The sequence below is a fragment of the Zalophus californianus genome, chromosome 6, assembly GCF_009762305.2.
Source record: "Zalophus californianus isolate mZalCal1 chromosome 6, mZalCal1.pri.v2, whole genome shotgun sequence".
In the NCBI taxonomy this organism is placed as follows: Eukaryota; Metazoa; Chordata; class Mammalia; order Carnivora; family Otariidae; genus Zalophus; species Zalophus californianus.
The window spans coordinates 33,390,030-33,411,036 of record NC_045600.1 but is presented as its reverse complement, the minus strand read 5'-3'; the positions used below and the strand labels follow the sequence as shown (position 1 = coordinate 33,411,036).

The window sequence follows — 21,007 nt, the reverse complement described above, 5'->3', positions numbered from 1 at the left end:
GAGAGAAAGGGAGAAAAGCAGACTCCCCGCTGAGTGTGGAGCCTGACACAGGGCTTGATCCCAAGACTCTGAGATCATGACCTGAGCTGAAATCAAGAGTCGGACGCTTAACTGACTGAGCCATCCAGGCGGCCCTCACCTATTAGATACTTTTAAATTAAGAGCAACATCAGATTGGGGAGGAAGTGGCAAGGTATTTCTAGACAACCTCCCATGCCCCGACAATTCAGAAAAAGGAAATGCTATAATTAAGTGCTAATTTTCTGGTGTAAGCTGACAGTGGTGTACCTGGCCACATGACCTTCTGAATGTGCTGTGTCAGGTCCCAGACTATCAGCCTCCATACAACACCCAAGCCTCATTCCCTCAACATTGCACCTGTGTACCTGAAGGAACTCAATAGATATGAATGAAATGATTACTGTATTAGATATTTTTGCTCCATAAATCATCTGTTTCTGTGTGATGTTCTTCTGTTACCTGATTTGCCGCTGTTTATTATTTTCAAAGGAAAAACTAGGAAACACTCTGAAGTCTGGGTGTCTACGAGATGCAAAAACTAAGAACGAGCTCAGAGAACCCTCAAAACATGTCACCATCTCAAATGTAACACTGACTTTCCAAGGTGAACGATGTTTTCATACCACCTTGACTCAAGAAGAAAGTGAGACAAGTTCGTTCAAAGGGATGAGTGCCAGATCCTCTGAAATAAGGACAACTGAATTTAAAAGCACAGCTCTTGAGGCTGAAGAATCCAGGTATGTGAGGCAGGGAAATGCCAGGGGTGCTGAGACGGGGCATAATGTAAGTAAGTATATGCTCTCGAGTCTCTGCCACTCTGGCATCTGTTGCTGAAGATTCTCAGCTATAGCTACAATGAATGATGACATAGTCAACTCTTGATTATCCACATTTGGTTTAACCTCATCTAATTTTTATTTTCCTGTCAACTTCTCACACCGTGCAGCTCACATTCGAGGCTACCTGGTATCAGCTGTGTGTGCTGAAGAATATAGGATAGAATCAGAGTGTCCACGTTAGGCACTCTGGAGTTAAGGCACTCATCTCCCAGAGTGACTATGGGCGCTCTTGCTTTTATCTTTATACTTCTCTCCATGTTCTTCTCTACATATTTCTTATGCTTTTCTACATTTCGAACAAATAACTTCATAATCTGAAAAAATTTTTTCATAATTTTATTTATTCTTTTTAAAGATTTATTTATTTAATATTTTAAATAGAGAGTGCAAGCAGCGGGAGGGACAGAAGGAGAGGGGGAGAGAGAGAATCCTGGAGCAGGCTCCCGGCTGAGCACAGAGTCTGACTCACAGGACTCCATCTCACGACCCTGAGATCAGGACTGAAGCCCAAACAAGAGTTGGGCACCCAACCAACTGAGCCACCGACTGAGCCCAACCGACAGAGCCCCCTGTTTTCATCATTTTAAGACTCAAGTGCAAGCTGAATGTGAGAGAGCACTGTTGTATTCTAAAGATAAAAGTTAATCCAATCATTTCAAAATAACACCTAAAAAGAAACCAGAGAAACATGTAGAGGTTTAAATGCTTACTTGAGCAAGAATGAAATAGGGAATGTAATGAATTATGTCTAAAATCTTTTTAAATATAAAAAACAAGCAGGAGAAAACAAAAACAAACCAAAAAAAGAAAGAAATGAAAAAGATTATAAGTAATTTGAAGTGCTATGGAGTTCTTCAGAAAGAATGACAAAACAGGCAAACCGCTGGACAACTTTTTTTAAAAATGATAAAATTAGGGACGCCTGGGTGGCTCAGTCAGTTAAGCGTCTGCCTTTGGCTCCGGTCATGATCCCAAGGTCCTGGGATTGAGCCCTGCATCGGGCTCTCTGCTCAGCAGGCAGCCTGCTTCTCCCTCTCTTCCCTGCTTGTGCTTTCTCTCACTCTGTTTCTCTCTATCAAATAAATAAATAAAATCCTTAAAATAAATAAATAAATAATAAAATTAGAAATTTAAAATGTCATCATCAACTAATAAGAACAATAGTATGTTATTGAGAAAGATTATATACAACTTTTCTTTAATAACTTTGAAACCCTAAGTTAAATAAATGACTTTAACAAAAATGCAAGGAGGCAAACTGGCACTTGAGAACACAGAAAAAATTTATCCAAGAGCTCCCATAAAAAAAAAAAACATAGCTGTGACTTTTACTGGAGAGTGTTTTAGATACTCTAAGAATTACCTCTATTTAAAGTTTTCTTTTAAATAATAGAAAAATTATGTTCTCCTAGTTTTTTGAAGTAAATAATTTGTCTGGATTATAAAGCCTGAAAGACAATACAAGAAAGAAAATTCTTGATTAATCCTACTTAAGACAATAAATGTTAAATTCATAGAATCTTAGCAGGCAAAATGTAGCGAGCTTAATATAAAATTAAGGAAACTGTCAATATGTCATTGTTATTTAAAAGAAAAGCAGAAAAAAATCATGGATACCTTAAATACATTTGAGAGAATTTGATATTCTTGATAAAGAGCCACAAAATGCAGAAGAGTTCTCCTTTAGCACAGTAAAGAGTATTTATTCTAAACCAGAGCCAACATTGTTTTTAATGAAGAAATTCTACAAGTGTGCTACTTAAAACTTAGAACAAATTAAGGTTGTTCCTATTAATATTTCTATGTGATATAATTTAAGGGAGTCTAGCAATTGCAGTAGAACAAATAAATATGATAGATAAATATGAGATTTTTAAAAATCACTCTTCACAAATGGAAATTCATATTTAGAAAATTTGAGAATCGTCAAACATCTTGGTTTGTAAACAATTTTAGGAAGGTCACAGATTATAAGATAAACTCACAAAATATTGTTTGTTTCATGATTTTTATTAACAAACCAAAAATGCTCTGAAAAAAGAATGTATTTTTCAAAAGCAGCAATAAAAATCAAATATCTAGTGAGAGTGATTAGAGTCCTGTATATATGGAATTATAAAACTCTAATGGCAGAAACACAACTACAATAAGGAAAACTAAGCTCTCTCTCTGGGCAGGTATATTTAAGACAACAGAGTAAGGCCTAAATTAATTTAGAAATTTAATACAGTACCAATTATCTCAATAGTATATCTCATAGAAATTGTACAATTATAGAAAGTACGTGGAAAAAATAGGGTAAAAATCTCAAGGAAACCATTGGGGCTGGAAAATGTCTAGAGGGACTCAGTTATATAAAATCTTAAGCCATAGAATTAAAAGGCTATCAGAAACACCAGTAAAAAGTTTAGGATATAGAAATTAAGATAGTAAAATAGATTCAAACTGATAAAGGTTCAAAAGAAACATTAAAAAAAAGCAAAAGTCTAGAATATGTTGGTCAAAATATATGTTGTGCCGCAAAAAAGATTTCAGATAGGAAGAGAGTCAAATATTTTAAAACTAAAATAAACTAGAAGAAAATGGGATGGTTGAATTGCCTCAGTTGCATAAGAAAGATCATTTCTCCTCCTTCGAAGCAACAGAAGAAATTTTCAATGGCAAAGTTTGATTCATTCATTCCATAATATTCACTGCGTACTTTCTACGTGCTAGGTGCTGGGGATACGGCTGTGAAAATAAGTTAGAGGCTGTTTCATTCTAGTGGAGGATATAGATGATACACAAATAAAATACATTATTCCAGCTGGAGTGTACTGTGATAAAAACAAAAATAGAGTAACAGAATAGAAACAGGGATTTGAGGAAGAGGAAGGATATCTTATTGTGATCAGGGACAGCTTCTCTGAGGAAGGGCAGAGATCTGAAGGAAGGGTAGAACTCTTGGGGAACAGAGTTCCAGACTGATTGATTATATAACAATTATAAATATCTGCCCCCCAAATCATTTTAGGTAAATAAATACATAACAGCACAACAGGAAAAGAATAATAATAACTAGATAATCTATAATGGTTTTGCCTCCCATATATAGATATAGCTGATGGGAATTTCTAAAGGATCCAGTTAACAAATGGCTTAAAGTTATGATTAGGAAATTTACTCCAGAAGACAAATAAACAAAGAGGAATCAATCTCACTAATAACTAAAGAAATACAAGTTAAGCAATTACCAGTTCGCTTTCAATTAGCTGTTAACTATAACACTGATGGGTTCACTGTACATGGTGGGAACTTTCTAAAAAGTGATTTGGCAATTCATACTACAAATGATTATACCGCTTGACTTAACAGAACATGTGTCAAAGAAGTAATTCAAAAGGGAAAATAACTTAATTTAACACATGTTTTGTAGTTAAAACCTGAAAGTAATCCAAACGACCACTGGTGGAAGAATAGCTAACCAGGAAATATTATGTTAGTTTAGTGGAACAGCAGATCCCCATTAGGGAAAGAATAGAGAATTTCAATAAAAAGACCTATATGACTAATAAGGAACTACAAGCTAGAAAAGTAAAATTCTGAAAAATGTATATACAATGGTATTTTATTTCTACAAAAGGATGATAAGAAACCACAGTGTTTGGGCATAGTTGGTGATTAAAGGAATTAATATTTGTTGTAGCTATTGATAGATGTTTCCATTAAACTTTTATTGTGCATAATCATTATTATGATTACATGCATAATTTAAAATCAAAACTGATGCCAAGAGGCTTTAATTGGATACATTAATTGGAAAACATAGCAGCTAGAGAATGAACTTTGCAGTCAGACAACCCTGGGTTCAAATCCTGCTTCCTTTATTCTTGCACAAGTTAAATTAATTTCTTCAGGCCTCAGTTTCCTCATTTGTAAAATAGGAATAACACTGACCATGTAGAGTTGTTGCAGGGATTAAATAAGCTGATATTAAAAAGCTCACATGTCAGGCACCTGGCAATTACTCAAAAAAAAAAGAATTGATTAAAATAGGGAGGGAAGGAGGAAGGAAGAAAGAAAGGGAGGGATTGAGGGAGGGCCCACAGATTAGATTGAACACAGATCTAACATAGTTTTGACTTACATTGAATATAGTAGAAAGATGATTCTATACCTCTGAAGTAACCTTTCTAATATACCATCCAAAAACTGAACCCAGAGAACTGGGGGAAAAAAGCATAAAACTGATTAAATATTTTTAATGCAGTAAAGAAATTGAGGTTATTTAAACTGAAGAGAAAAACTGTAATAGGTGACAATTACCATCTTCAGTGTACAAGGAAGTACAGGTTTAAGGCTAAATTTAAAAAGTGGATTTAAGGGGCGCCTGGGTGACTCAGTTGTTAAGCGTCTGCCTTCGGCTTAGGTCATGATCTCAGGGTCCTGGGATTGAGCCCTGCATTGGGCTCCCTTTTCGGCAAGAAGCCTGCTTCTCCTTCTCCCACTCCCCCTGCTTGTGTTCCCTCTCTCGCTGTGTGGATTTAAAGTGAAAATTATTGTAACTAAACACAAAGAAAATTTGATTACATAGTAAAACAATATAGCAGATAACCAATCAATAAAAAATAATTAATGGATATCATTGATTAGATATTAATAAACAACAGAACTTATTTCTGGAGGTTGTAGAATCTTTCTCCCTAGAAACTTCTCAAAAACACACATCAGGCCATTTGTCCTGGATAGACTTCAGACATTCTCCTGCCAGGGATCAAGTCCCATTTGTGTTACATATGTAATTTTAATCTACTGCTAAAATAAATGACAGAACATATGGAGAAGTCAAATATAAGTATGTTCTGGAGATTCCTTAAAGGAGTGGAATGGAATGGAAACAGTTAATACACCTGAGTATGTTGTAGGGTCCTGAGAAATAGACTTATTAGATGCTCAGTAAATGATCACTATTGTCACTAATTATTCATTTCCAATGGTGTAGATAAAAGAAAGTTGGCTATTCTGTCTCAAAAACAAAATAAATAAATAAATAAATAAAACAAGAAACCCTTACTCAAAAAATATCTTAAGCAACTGAGGATTAATTACTCAAAGCTGGCTTCCTTTTTAACCTTTTTTCCTGGCTAAGGAGGGGTCAAAAAAAGCAAAGGAATAGGGGTGATCCTTAGGAGAACCAGAGCCCTTGAAATCAGAGCAATGTTTGCTTTCACTTCTGGACTGCCACAATTCTGGAAATTCTAGAGCCTCTAGATCCAAGTGCCAACACATTCCAGGATAATGATTTCAACAATTTTGGCTGTCTGCTCAAACAAAGCATTAATATCTAGGGCTTCTATGCCAATGATTCTCAATGTGTGGTTGGTTAGCATCATCACCCGGGAACTTGTTAGAAATGTAAATTCTTGGGTCCATCTCATCCTCCTAAATCTTAAACTCTGGCCTTCTGTGTTATAATAGACATCCAAGTGGTTCTAATGCACATTCAAGTCTGAGAACCATTGCCTTATGAGAAGCCAGTCCTAGACACAAAGGAGAGTTTAGCAAGAATTACTCTCTCATGAGGACTTCTCCTGGGGTCCCATAGCCAAAATAAGTATTCCTTTTTATAGCCAGAGTAAGAACTATTGGTTCAAACTCAAGGGAGCCTTCTTCAGGAACTTTTCCTATATGACCAGGAGCTCTGAAATTTGGATTAAAAAAAAGAAAATAAATAAATAAATAATTGGTTCAATGTTCAAGAAATTATCCTGCTTTGGATTGAGGGTTGGAGAAGCAGCTGAAATAATATCCCCCAGAACACTGATCTATTATTTCTTGATGGTAACAACCACTGAATTCTTTTGGGGAACTAAACAATGGCCAGAAGGGCTAATTGGTCAGTCTGATGTGTTAGAGGAGAAAGAAGGACAAAGACAAAGAAAAAACCAGGAGACAGAGTAAGGAAGGGAGATGGAAATATCAACCATCAGTCCAAGTAATTATGGACAGGTAATTATGGACAGGCGAAAGGAATATAAGAAGGAGGGGATAGAAACAGGTGCCACTCAGTAGGAAACGTATTTCACTACCACGCATGAGTATGGCTTTCACAGAAAAGCATAAGATCTCTAAAAAACTAGATAAAAAATGAATCCATTCAATTTAGCAATGTATTCTAAATAATAATTGATCAGGCCTGATCACTCTGATGTCTTCCTTCTGTTTTTTTTCATCCATATGTCTCCAATTCTATGACCTGCCCTTATCTAAGGCTTCAGAAACACAATTCAAAATCTCACGAAGTTAACTGTTTACGTCATTTCACCTTCTTCTTTCCTTGCCCTTTTGCACATAATAAATGCCCTAAAGCATGAGATTAGCTTTTAGTGCATTTAAAAAAAACTTTATAAAAGTAATAGGCTTTACTTTTTTTATAGTTTTAGATTTACAGAAAATTGAGCAACTAGTACATAGAGCTCCATATACCCACCCCTCTGCCACCTCCTCACTCTCCCCCCTACGTCCAGTTTTCCCTATTATTAACACCTTGCATTAGTGTGGCACATTTGTTACAATTAATAAGCAACATTGATACATTATCATTAACTATAGTTCCTAGTTTAAGGTTCACTCTTTATGTTGCACAGTTCTCTGGGTTTTGACACATACAGTGACATGTACCCACCATTACACACAAATAGTCTCACTACCCAAAAAAAAATCCTCATTAGATTAGCTTGTAATAGCTTTCTAAATATTAAAAATTGTAAGGATAACTTAAATTTTTAGGATGTAAAATGCTCTGTAGGTACAATGTTTTGTTAGTCTATTATGATCACAATTAGAAACAATGAGAAAATGAATTCCTATATAAATGGCAAACATCAAAGAATTTTAAAGATAAAAGGGATCTTGAAGGTTAGCAAATCCCAGATTCTTCAAGGCCCTGTGCCCTTCTGTCTGTCAGCTTCCTGTATCATTCATCTGCTGAGTCTACTAGGAAGAAACAAAGAAAAAGAAAAACAAAGCAAAAAACAAATTTTGGTTCCAAGCAATCCTATTAAGCTCAACTTAATCAAGGATGGATTCTTTTTTATTGCATATTTGCATCTGGAACATAATTACTAGCTAAAGCCTAATTTGAGAATGTTCAATATGAATGAAAGATGTTATATCTAAGAACAGAATGGAATTCAGTTTATTCCTGGGACGTTTGTAGGGTTAAGTCAATATCCTGTGAGAGTGATAAGTAAGTTCTATCTATTTTTCTTCTCCAAGACCAGGGATTTCAGTGACATTTTATAACCATGTACTTTGGGAAAATGAAAAAAAAAAATTAAAGGATGACCTTGTTGAATATTTTGCCCTCAGATTTATTAGTCTTTAAAATGTAAATTAAGCAATTTCAATCTAAATGAGTGAAAGACTATGGAGATGTCTCTAATGTCACTTTAGTTCCTTTAAAAGTGAGGGATTTACTGTATGAATCATTTATATTCCTTCTCATACCTTGACCATAGTGCTACTATTGACTCTTCCCTTCGTTTTATTTATTTTTTATAAATTTCTTTTTTTTTAAGATTTTATTTATTTGAGAGAGAGAGAACAAGCAGGGAGAGCAGCAGACAGAGGGAGAAGGAGAAGCAGACTCCCCGCTTAGCAGGGAGCCCAATGTGGGGTTTGATCCCAGGACCCTGGGATCATGACCTGAGCTGAAGGCAGATGCTTAAGGAACGACTGAGCCACCCAGGCGCCCCCCTTCCCTTTGTTTTAAAGAGGATAATGTCAGGCTTCATTTTAATTTGCACCTATTTTTTAAAGTACATTTACTCAATATTTCTCAGTCTCTTAAAAACTTTTATCACTAAGCTCAACCTTCATGTAAATCACCAGACCTATTTGGTGAAGGCTACGTGAGCATTTATTTGCAAACTTCTTAGAAAATTATTAATTTAACCTCTGTTTCAGAAAGATCCATTGTAGACCTCCACCTGGGATTTCTTTGCCAGACACCTTAAAACGGATCATAATTATGTCTCTATACATTTATCTGGGAAGCTATTGTCTGAGGGTAATTATTCTTCCCAAGTGCTTTCTTTTACTCAAACCGCAATGCTTCCAAAAAATTTTTGAAAATGTAGCCAAGAAACAAAGATTTGGTGAAAATTAAGTGACTGAAGTTTATGTTTCAGCATGCCAATGAGGTTAAGAAAATAAGTATTTTAATTATTGTTATTAATTTTAAAAATCAGGAATGCAGAAACCTTCTTTATCCAAAAGCATTTTTGAAAGTGAAATGATCTGAAAAACTGACAGCTAGCCTCCTATCTGAGCCAGTAAACTATAAGAAATGCAGTTACCTGGGCAAATACTTGGGCATGTTATTTGCCTGCAAAATTTCCTAGCCCTGTTGCCCGCATCAGGGCCATAGAGATTGTGATGAAGAAGCCAGCAGAGGTGGGCACCTTCTAACGCCAGGCACCCAGAATCCCTCCCATGTCTCTATGAGAGCCTATATTCCCAACACAAGGGACTCTACACAAGCCCCTGGGCAGCAGCAATTAGCTCAGTCTCAGCCCCAAATGAGTTTTCAGACACTGGAGAGGCAGTAGGATGGTGATGCCCACAGCCTCACAGAGTGACAGGTGATAGATAAAATAAAAATAGATTATATGTTATTATATACTAGTCACTTTTATGGCTTTTAAAGTTTGGATAGCTTGCATGTTAACAGAAATGTAGGTAATTTTACTCTAAAATGTGTTATTATATAATACCCTAGGCTTGCTAAACATGTTTCATTACTACCTACAAAGCGTGCAGAGAGTGGCCAGTTATCTCATACCTAGTCATTCTCTTCTAAATATTTGTGGTTACGCTGGCAACATTTTGAAACGTGCTGTTTGTTTTTACAGGAGCATGAGAACTGATTCAGTCACCTCAGGTATGGAACGAATCCCACTACATTTGTTTGTGATCTCTGGTATCTGGTGGTCACCTCTGCGCCTGGGAACAGAGTAGTTAAGAGCAAAGGAATGCAGCTAGCTCTTTTGATGCGTTCCCTTTGCTCCACTCTGAGTCCCACCGTGTAGGAACTCTTCCTCAAAGCCTGTCCACACACTAGCTTTCAAGTAGTAGGCATCTTGGCATTTTTTCTGTGCCGGTAGAGTACTGAATCCGACTCACTGGGCAGGAACCACTCCCAGGCCAGCTCTGCAGGCAGAACCCAAATCACAGGGCCTTTACTCCTTGCTGATTTGGAAGGGGAGTGGTGTACAATTACATTTCTTGGTAAATCTAAGATCATCTGACCCCTCTTTTCTTCTTACTTGCATCTTCGGCTTCTGCTTCCTTACCTCTTCCCACGACTCAGGATCTTTTTACTTCTTAACAACAAGTTTTGACATGGGAGTTGTCATATAGGCACCAGTGGACATTGTGTCCCCTTGTTTGCTGCTGACCCACCTCTCAGCTACTGTCTAAGTGGGGGGGGGGGGTGGTGGATGGACCTCAGCTCCAGTCATGTGCATCAGAGAACACATGAAAGGAACAGAGGCGCACATTTCACTGGACTTAAATGAAAAGAAAAAAAATATTTCTATTTTAAAAACCAAGAGCACGTGAAGGCAATTCTTAGTCACACTTTCAAGAGTCTTACCAAAAAAAACCAAACAATTTGAAGATAGGTGTTTATATAAGTGGGACTTTTGTCTGTAGACCTTCCCACTGGGCTTAAGGTCCTAAAGTACCTGAAGAACTTCAATGAAATGTGGTTTTTACCTATAGTCCAATCTATAGTACTGAACCTGAGGACACTGTAGGGAAATGCCATTGTAGTTTAGAAGAAAAATACAAAATCTCCTTTGCAGTATATAGAATTTTTACCTATCAATTTCTACTCCAAATTTTATTTCAAAAAGAAATCACAGTAAATTGATAGAAATTCCAGAGATTTCCAACAGGCCAACATTTTTCTCTTTTAAAAGTGAGGATAAATCATGCAGCAGTCTTATCACTAATAGCTAATTACTATGTTAGCATATAATTTGTACAAAAGCATATAACAGCCATTCTGAAGCACTGGTTAGTTAAGCCTTGGGAATTTAAAGTTAATGTAGGATGTTGATAGATTTAGTTTCATTCTATATATGACTGATTCTTTCACCTGTCTTCTGGCACAAACTCAATTTTGTTCAAATGAACAAGCATTTATATTATATTTGAGGCACTGTAGAGAGATTAAAAATAGATAACAGGACATTGCCTGGCCTCAAGACATGGGCACAAATAATATAAAGTGGAATCTTATGGGTGCTTTAATAAAAGAAAGAAGTGGAGAACCTAGTTTTGGCTCGAGAGAAAATCATGAAAGATTTATGAAGGAAGGGGGCAGTCGTTGAGTTAGGGAAGGGGAAATAAGAATATCCTGGATCTAGGGTATAGTGTGAGCGAAATCAAAGAATGGGACAGTGCTAGGCTTAATCCCATTTAGGAACAGTGAGAGATGGAGCTGGAAAGCAAAGCAGGGCCAGATTACGGAAGTCTCGGGCCATGCTGGGGAGTTTGGATAGTACAGTTTGGTAACTAAGGAGGAGCCACTGAAAACCAGAACTAACAAAATTAGTGATGTATTTGGGAATGATTACTCCGACTGCGATCTCTAAGAGAGCTAGAGGAGGCTACAGATAGGAAGTCATTAGAATAGTCCAGGGTGGGGGCGCCTGGGTGGCTCAGTCGTTCTGCCTTCGGCTCAGGTCCTGATCCCAGGGTCCTGGGATCGAGCCCTGCATCGGGCTCCCTGCTCTGCAGGAAGCCTGCTTCTCCCTCTCCCTCTATTTCGCCCCCTGCTCATGCTCTCTCTCTCTCTCTCTCTGTGTCTCAAATGAATAAATAAAATCTTTAAAAAAATAAATAAAAGAATAGTCCAGGATGAAAGGTGCCCAAGTCATTAACCCGGTGAAGAGAAATCAGAGGGCAACAAGGACTTGAATACGTAGTTAACAAGACTCATTGACTGACTACCAGTGGGGACAAGAGACAAAAAACAAAGCAAAACTAACCAGACGATGACAGAGTTTGGGAGACAACATAGCTAGGAGGTAATGAGTCCATGACGCAAGCTGGGAAAATGAATTCCAGGAAATCTGGAAGGAAACGATGAAGAAACCAGCTTTTAAATACTGCACCTAGAATGAAAAGTCCCAGGTTTGAGTTCTAAATTGCACTTCCTCTGTTCCACGGATATGTCATTTAAAGTCTCTGGACCTCAAGCTTCTTCAACTATCAAATATATGTGCATATGGGTGAGGAATTGAAGCAGGCGTGTTTGGTGTCTCAAGGCCCTTTCAGCTGCTATGATGTCATAAGCTGATGGGCCTGGTGGCCCATCTTTATAAATTCAGCAACAGCTTGAATGGGGCTCTGGAAATCAGGAGCTCAGCAAAGATACAGCCATCATGCAGCCGAGTTCCACTCTCAGCTTGTTAAATCACAAGGGTGGTACAATATACAAATTTGGCTTGCAGTTGTCACAAAGTATTAATTATTTTCCCCGTTTGTTTTCTTTCACATACTTTCTCATTCTTCCCACTTCTCTCTCTGTCTTCCCATGTTTTCTGACTTAGGCTTACATAGTTTTTCCATTTTCCCTCTGATTGGCATTTCCTTCCCCGTTTCCACACTCCTCTGAATCACTTTTCCCCCCTTTGGTACTTACTCACATTTTACACTTCTTACCCCAAGAAGAGCAAAGATTAGAATCTTAGTCCCTTGTCCCATTGAATTTAGACTGAATGTAGATGAAAAATGAGTCGATGAATCTGATTTCTATTCTAGGCAGCAGAAACTAGGAACTGCTCCCCACTGCAATTAAACAAAACCCTGGTCAAGTTCACGTTCACCCAACTCCGGGACCATACTGCCTGGGGACCACAGTCTCTTATTCATGTCTCAAACCTCTCAGCAGTGTGACACTCTCCTCCTTTCTGAGTAAGGCTTGGTAAAGTGGCACTTCACATGTACTGTTTTTATAACAAGTCTACAGGGCAGAGCCCAGAAGGACACTGTCTCTCTGGATCTGGGTCCATCTCTCCCTTTTCTTAGCTTTTAATTTCTTATCTATCTAGGTTTTACTGTCCTTAGCTCTGCTGATCTCTTTATGGGGAGCCCAAACTTGGACTTACCTATGGTCCTGCGGGATTTTCCCAGGATGGTAGGCAATTAGACAAAGGATAGAGAGCTAAGAAGGAAGAGAGGGGAAAATTGCTTACGAAATCCTGGGCATGTCCCCTTCATCCAAACCCATCTTTCTTTTCCACCTTCCTCTGAACTATTGCAAATCAAATTCCTTGCAATCCTAAGCAGCCAGGTTCAGTCTCTACTTATGAAACCCGGTCTAAAAAGAGAAAGGATGGGAGGACCCTAAAAGAGAAGCTGTTTGTGAAATTTAACAATGGGCTCCATTGGAAAGAATAAAGGCATTTTTTAATTTAAGACCAAATTAAGTTGTCTCTCCTTCTGTGCTTTTTTTCTCTCCTGCTTCTGGCTTTCTTTTTTCTTCCTCACTTCCCTCTCTCTCTTCCACTTTTCCCACTATTTTTCTTTTGCCCTCTGGCTCCCTCCCCTCATGTCAAATCTACTTCCCTCAATCTCATGCCTCATCTGTCTCCCCTTTTCTCAGGGGAATGGATGTGAGGAAAGGAAAGTAAAACAGAAAAAGAAAAGGCCAATGGAAAAAACATGTAAGACAACCAAAAGGTAATTTTTTTTACAAGTATAAGTCGCTATAGCTATAAAGGACAGATGTGACACTTGCACAAAAAGTTGTCAACAAATTGACTCTTTGAACATGGAATCTTATTACTTCTATTGTAGTAACAATAGAGGTGGAATGGGATGTTGAAAGTTTGTTGTGGTTTCCACCCTAGAATTCTTCAAGGGTCAAAATGTAATGTCAGCACATGGATTAGAGGGAGTGTCAGGTGAGGCACCTGAAGAGAATTGCTTGCTGCTGCTTTGACACGTGATTCGGTCATTCTCATTCCTACTCTTCCTGTTTGCTCCCTCCTCATACTCTTGGCAGGAACCACTTGGCCATACCTCGTCAGGGCTCCACTATTGGAACTGAGGTGCCCACCCTTCTGTGTCACTCTGCCACCAAAGTCAGCTTAGCACTTGGGCACTTATTTTGTTAACAGGAACTCACCCAGATGCACACCATGGGCCAGAGGTAGTGCGCCAGAGGAAGACAGAGTGGCCAAAAGATAACAAAAGTCCATGCACGATAATCCCCTGGTCTCTCCACACACTCCTCAGTCTGTGCCTGTTCTTTTGTCATTTCTTTCCCTCTCCCCCCAATAATATTGTCCCGTGGTGGTGGTGGACAGTGACAGAGTGGCACTCAGGGTAATGCGTGCTGGGACCTCCGTCCACCTAGGGCAAGTCCCAAGTCCTGTCATTTCTCAATATATTACAGAATTTAGAAAGAGAAATTCATTAGAAGAGAGCTCAATATTCTACAATGATTTCATCCTTTGATGGATATATTATTCTATAACAATGAAATATCAAATATTAGGGTTTTATTAAGAGAGTGGCAAATGCAAAGAAAAGCAGAAATAATAATATACCTACCATATTTAAATCTTGGCTTCTGAAATTTAAAAAGTGGCTCCCAAATATTTAAATTGTGAATTGCCAATATATAAGAAAAAGTAGGTAGTTTTTTTTTAATGGTGAAAAAATTTTGTTACTGACAAAGGCTTTATATTATCACAACTGAAATGTGAAAGTTACTTGGCCCCTTATTTACAATAAGCATATATCATGTGTATGTAAATATATACATATGGCTTATTTTGGGATGCAGTTTAGGACAGATTAAGGACTTGTAAATAATTCAGTGACCCATCTATAAATTTTAAAGACTAAAAGCCCATAATTTTAATCTTGACATCTTGATTCATTAGATTCTTACATGGGTAGAAATGGCTTTTATTTATCTTTTAAGATTGTATTTATTTGAGAGAGAGTGCGCACATAAGGAGGGGGGGGAGCAGAGGCAGAGGGAGAAGCAGACTCCCCACTGAGCAGGGAGCCTGATGCAGGCCTGAATCCAAGGACCTGGAGACCATGACCAGAGCCCAAGGCAGATGCCCAACCTACTGAGCAAGCCAGGCACCCCAGAAATAACTTTTAAAAACAAAAATTTTAAGAAATTAAGGAGGTTTCTTTAACATCACTTCAACCTCTAGATTTCAAAAATGAGATCTTATCTGTCCAGAGGATCTTTATTGTTAGATTAAGAAGAGAAACTATATTAAAAAATGCAATTTTGCTTATTTCGATCACTTATTTTACTCATATTTAATTTTTTAATGTTTTATACTTAACAATAATAACTTTTAAAATGTGCTGTATTTTAGACCTTTGAATTGAAGTGACTTTTCCATCTTTTTTTTTTTGTCAGATAAATACAAACTACTAAACTAAAACACAAGCATGGCTCAAGAAATAACTACCAACACAAGAGAAGAACCAAGCAGTGTCTTCCATGTGGCAGAAATAAAGGCTACTACTAATCAATCATTGAGCATTTAAATTCATGCCAATCTAACTTCTTAAATCTTGGTTATTATAATTGTGGATATCAATTTTAAAGGAAGGTAGAGAAATAGAACTATTAAGGTTTTCAATTCATAAACTCAATTTTTTCTGTAGGGCTTCTTTTCTTTGGGGTTGTTGGATAAATTTGTTGCTCTTTTTGGTTTCACTTTCCTCACTTGGACATTAGCCCAACGCTGTGTTGTTTCTACCATTAAGCACTATGAGGTTCTTGAAGGCGGGGACCATGTTCTTTCTGTCTCTGGGTTTTAAATGTTGAACATCTGGCCTGAGAGACAGTATTTGCTGAATCAATGAATGCCACTTCCAAACAGGTTTTTAAAAACTTCCATTCCTTTAAATATAGAAAAAGAACTATAGACAGTCCCCATCCAAAGAATAATTTGGATTTTTAAAAGCCACTACTTAGTCCTTTTCAAAACACTGCCAGTCATTCTCCCATGGGCTTTGCATGCCTTCTCCATCTTCACAACAATCTGAGGGTTATTATTATTTTCCTGTTTTATGGACAGATGGTGAAAGTGGAGCTTACAGAGGTTATTTGTTCAAAATCATGCAACCAGGGAAAAAAGATATCTATCTATCTATCTCAGATTTCACACAAATAGCATATAGTACTGGTATTTCTTTTCTTTTTTTTTTAATCTTTCTTTTCTCTACTTCTTTTTTTTAAGATTTTTTATTTATTTATTTGAGAGAGAGAATGAGAGAGAGAGCACATGAGAGGGGGGAGGGTCAGAGGGAGAAGCAGACTCCTTGCTGAGCAGGGAGCCCGATGTGGGACTTGATCCTGGGACTCCAGGATCATGACCTGAGCCAAAGGCAGTCGCTTAACCAACTGAGCCACCCAGGCGCCCAGTACTGGTATTTCTACTGTCACATGAGTTGCAACAAGGAATACATCTCACCTCTCCATCTCCTCCTTCTTGTCCCACAGACAAACCTCTAGAAATATGTGGTCCAATATGGTAGCAACTGGGTATATGTAGCCAGTGAGCACTTGAAATGTGGCTAGTGCCACTGAGAAACTGAATTTTAAATTTCTTTTAATTTAATTTAATTTTAAAGATTTATTTATTTATTTGAGAGAACGAGAATGAGAGAGAGAGAGAGAGTACATGAGAGAGGGGAGGGTCAGAGGGAGAAGCAGACTCCTTGCTGAGCAGGGAGCCCAATGGGGGACTCAATCCCGGGACTCCAGGATCATGACTTGAGCTGAAGGCAGTCGCTCAACCAACTGAGCCACCCAGGCGCCCCTCTTTTAATTTTAATTGATTTAAATTTTAATTTAAAAACTGAAGCAGTGTAGAATATTTTTTGCATTAAACTTAAATGTGTTGTTTTGGTAAGACTACATTTTTTCACTTCAACTGCTGAAAATTTAGCATCTGAATTGAGATATACTTTTAGTATAAAATACACAGCAGATTTTGAAGAGTTAGTATGAAAAAAATAAAATATCTCAATAATTATATTGATTATGTGTTTAAATTACAATATTTTAGATGTATCAAGTTAAAATTTATAAATGTATTTCATCTGTTTCCTTTTACTTTCTTAACTAGCTGCGAAATAAGATCTCACAAAATTACATATGTGACTCACATTATATTTCTGTTAGACAGGAAAATCCTCTACCCATTCCCCTTGGCCCACAGCCCCAAGGAATTCCTCCTTCTCCTTTCTTTGCTCCAAAGATGAAAAGGACTTCTTTCCCATTTCCACAATCAAGAGTGAAGTAGTTTTCCATGCAACCACTATGGGATCACCATTAGGGCCACTTTTAAGTTATGATTATATATAAACTAACAGTTTCTAATCTGGAGGTGGCTGTCTTACAACAGAAAATATTTCCTTGAGAGAGATTATCTGGAACAAATTGATTCTGTGGTGAAGAAAGTCACAACTAAGACTATTATGACCTAGTAACAGAGTCCTTCAAGAGGCAGTACCAGACCACCACAAGTGTAGGGGACGATGTGGAACAACTTGATCTTTCATACATGATGGTCCCTGTACAACCCTTTTGGAAAACAGGAAGTTTCTTATAAAGTTAAGACATCATATCATATGACCAAACAATTCTACTCTAGGTATTTACTCAGGAAAAATTAAAACATGTTCATAAGACATATGTTCAAAACAAGACTTGTACACAAATGGTTATAGGAGTTTTGTTCATAATAGCCCAAATCTGGAAACACCCTGAATGCCCAGCAACAGGTGAATGTTTCAACAAGCTGTAGTATATTCATACAGTATACATGTAGTCTATTCATACTACCTACCAACAACAGAAAACAAATAATGCAACAAAAACATGAGTGAATCTTAGAAACATCCCATTGAGGGAAAGAAATCAGATATAAAACAAAAACATGCAGGGTGCCTGGCCGGCTCACTCAGTAGAGCATGGGACTCTTGATCTCCAGGTCATGAGTTCAAGCCCCATACTGGATGTAAATACATCCTACATGATTTCATTTAAATGAATCACTTTCCATGTACCACTTTGCATTTAATTCCCTCCAGCCCAGCCTTACCCCATACGACCACTGCTCTGATTTGTCTTTATAAACTGATTTTTGCCTTCTAAAGATTAGGACTTTTCCACGAGAAAAAAAGTTTGTAAGTCCCAGATGTCTGTTTCTACTGAGCTTTTGCAAATTCCTAATTAGAACTATCTCCTTTATCTGATCTGTAATTTCCATTGGAAACTCCGTTCCTGACTGACTTCCCTGACCCTGTCTCATGGCCGGGATATGTATGCTTTGAACTGACACATCCATTAAAGGGTCACACATATAATAGTAATCTATTAGAAATTAGAAACAAGATATCTAAGCTTGTCAGAGACTCATGGAAGTTCAGGAATATAATGTAAGAGCAATGGATTTTGACTTTTGAAGGAACTCTCTGCTTTCTAATTCTCAGCTGTATTAATTAAATGAGGGATTATTATAGTAGCTGGAATGAACCATGAAGCATGGAAAGGAGGTGGTAATGAGCAAGAAGTTTTCTTTTCCCTTTTCTCTTTGCATTTGCCATGCTCTCTTCCTCCTTCCCCACCCAGACCACCACTTAGGAACAAAAACAGTCATCTTTAGGCAGAAGTTATTCCTAAGACAGGCCACTTACAGGCCAAACATTTGACAAAACTGAAGTTTTTCTTTGACCTTTTCTCATCCCTATTCCACTTATGTCTATTTCTTTCATTAAGTCATTTTTCAACAAATATTTACTGAGTACCATCTATATGTCAGATACTGTTTTAGATGCTGGGAAATCGTAAAAATAAGTAGTGATGAATAAAATAGACAAAGTCCTTGCCCTCATGGAGTTTACATTCTACTTTGGGGAGAGAGATAATAAATATACAATATGTCAGATGGTGAATAATTACAATGAAAAAGTTGGGGAAGGGAGGTAAGGAGTGCTAGGAGGTAGGGCATGAGAGCTAATGGGTGATGATGATAAGATAACATTTGAAATGAGACCTATAGGAAGTGAGGGAAAGTAGGCATGTGGAGATTGGATATTTCAGGTATAAGAAACAGTGAATGCAGAGGCTTCGAGGCAGAAGCTGTTGGAATATATAAAGAACAGCAAAAGCACCAGTGTGGCTGGTATGAAATGAGAAAGGGAAAGAGTAGTTAAGAGTTGAGGTCAGGGAGGTCATGTTGGACTATACACTATTGAACACAGCAGTGATTTGATTTCACCTTTATTTTAGCAGAATCACTCTGGCTGTAGTATTAAGAGAAAACATGGGTGGGAAAGAGCCTATGGCAGTAATCCAGGCAAAAGATGATAATGTCTTTGAGTAGGGTGGTAGCAGTGGGGTTGGCGAGAAGTGGTTAGATTCTGGGTATGTTTTAAAGGTAGAAATAAAAGGATGTGCTGTGTGAAAGAAAGCCTGAACAACTGAAATAGGTAGCATCACCATATACTGAAATGAAGAAAATTGGACAAAAAAAAGTTCTGATGTGTTAAATTTGTAAAGTTCATTAGAAATCCTAATGGAAATATTGAGTCAGCAGTTAACTATATGATTCTGGAGTTTGAGGCAGAAGTTCAGGCTAGAGATCAGTTTAAAGTTGACAGTGTATAGATGGAATTTAAAGCCACAAACTCAGATGAAATCATGCAGGGAGCGAATGATAAAGAACACGATAAAAATAAGAAAAAAAATAAGGACAAGTCAGGTGCCTGGGTGGCTCAGTTGGTGAAGCATCTGCCTTCGGCTCAGGTCACGATCCCAGAGTCCTGGGATGGAGTCCCGCATCAGGCTCCCTGCTCAGCGGGGAGTCTGCTTGTCTCTTTCCCTCTGCCCCTCCCCCCTACTTGTGCTTGCTCTCTCTCTCTCTTTCAAATAAATAAAATCTTTTTAAAAATAAGGACAATTTGTTAATGCAGACAGTGCAGGGCACTGTTTTAAGCACTTTACATATATATTTCATTTCATCTTCACAACCACTGTGGGAGGTAGCAACTTTCATTATCCTCAATTTATAAATTAGGAAACTGAATCTCAGAGAAATTAAGTGATCTCCTTTTGATCAAATGGCCCCAAATGGTAGAGCGGGGATTCAAAGCCAGGCAGAGAGTAAATATTGACTGTTAGAGTTCTGGGACACTCCAATTGTTTTAATTCACATGTTTTAATTCCTTACAGCACAGTGCTTAGCACATAGAAAATACTCAGTATATATTTTTTTAATTAATGGGTGAAAAGTTATTTGAGTTGAATGATACTGACCTGTACAAAATGATACTGCTTCTAACCTTAGACAGTGGGACCTCCCATTCCATATAGTAATAACTGCATAATGTCCTTAGCTTAGAGACAATTTTTTTAGCTAGGATTTAGGAAAGGTTAAGAAATACTATAACACATCAAAATAATAACTAAACCCAGTGAAATTCGAAAAGTTCACGGTTTGTTGGTTTGCCTTTTTTATATATTTAACACTTTTTAAGATACGTAGTTAATAACTAATAAACCTACTGTTTGTTTCATAACTTCTCTTATATATGAATTAGTGAGTATTCTTTTTTTTTAAGATTTTATTTATTTATTTCAGAGAGAGACACAGCGAGAGAGGGAACACAAAAATGGGGAGTCAGGGAGGGAGGAAGCAGGCTTCCCGCAGAGCAGGAAGCCCGATGCGGGGCTCGATCCTAGCACCCTGGGATCATGACCTGAGCCGAAGGCAGATGCTTAACAACTGAGCCACCCAGGCTCCCCTGAATTAGTGAGTATTCTAATTTACATTCTTTTTTTTAGATTTACTTTTTTTAAGATTTTATTTATTTGGCAGAGAGAGAGAAAGAGAGCACAACTAGGCAGAACGACAGGCAGAGGGAGAGGGAGAAGCAGGCTCCCTGCTGAGCAGGGAGCCTGATGCACGGCTCCATTCCAGGACCCTGGGATCACGACCCTAGCTGAAAGCAGCCGCTTAACCGACTGAGCCACCTAGGTGCCCCCTTGATTTTTTTTTATTTTTAAGTAATCTCTACACTCAATTTGGGGCTCGAACTCACAA

At 37.7% G+C, this 21,007-nt stretch overlaps 1 protein-coding gene across 14 annotated transcripts in view; it reads left to right on the top strand.

Annotated features, from left to right (window-relative positions):
* The window catches only part of FAM71D (family with sequence similarity 71 member D), a 43,039-nt gene extending 27,607 nt beyond the window's left edge, over positions 1-15,432 (top strand). For 10 of the 14 annotated variants that reach the window (XM_027572877.2, XM_027572885.2, XM_027572884.2 and 7 more), the window contains 3 exons: positions 511-758; positions 9,755-9,783; positions 12,464-13,486. In XM_027572877.2, the coding sequence (XP_027428678.1) occupies positions 511-758; positions 9,755-9,783; positions 12,464-12,528 (342 nt within the window). In that variant the 3' untranslated portion in view covers positions 12,529-13,486. Of the gene's footprint in view, positions 1-510; positions 759-9,754; positions 9,784-12,463; positions 13,487-13,518; positions 13,596-15,306 lie in introns of those variants that run through there. The other 4 variants (XR_003516093.2, XM_027572881.2, XM_027572880.2 and 1 more) reach the window with 4 other exon arrangements.
* Positions 15,433-21,007: the final 5,575 nt, after the last annotated feature.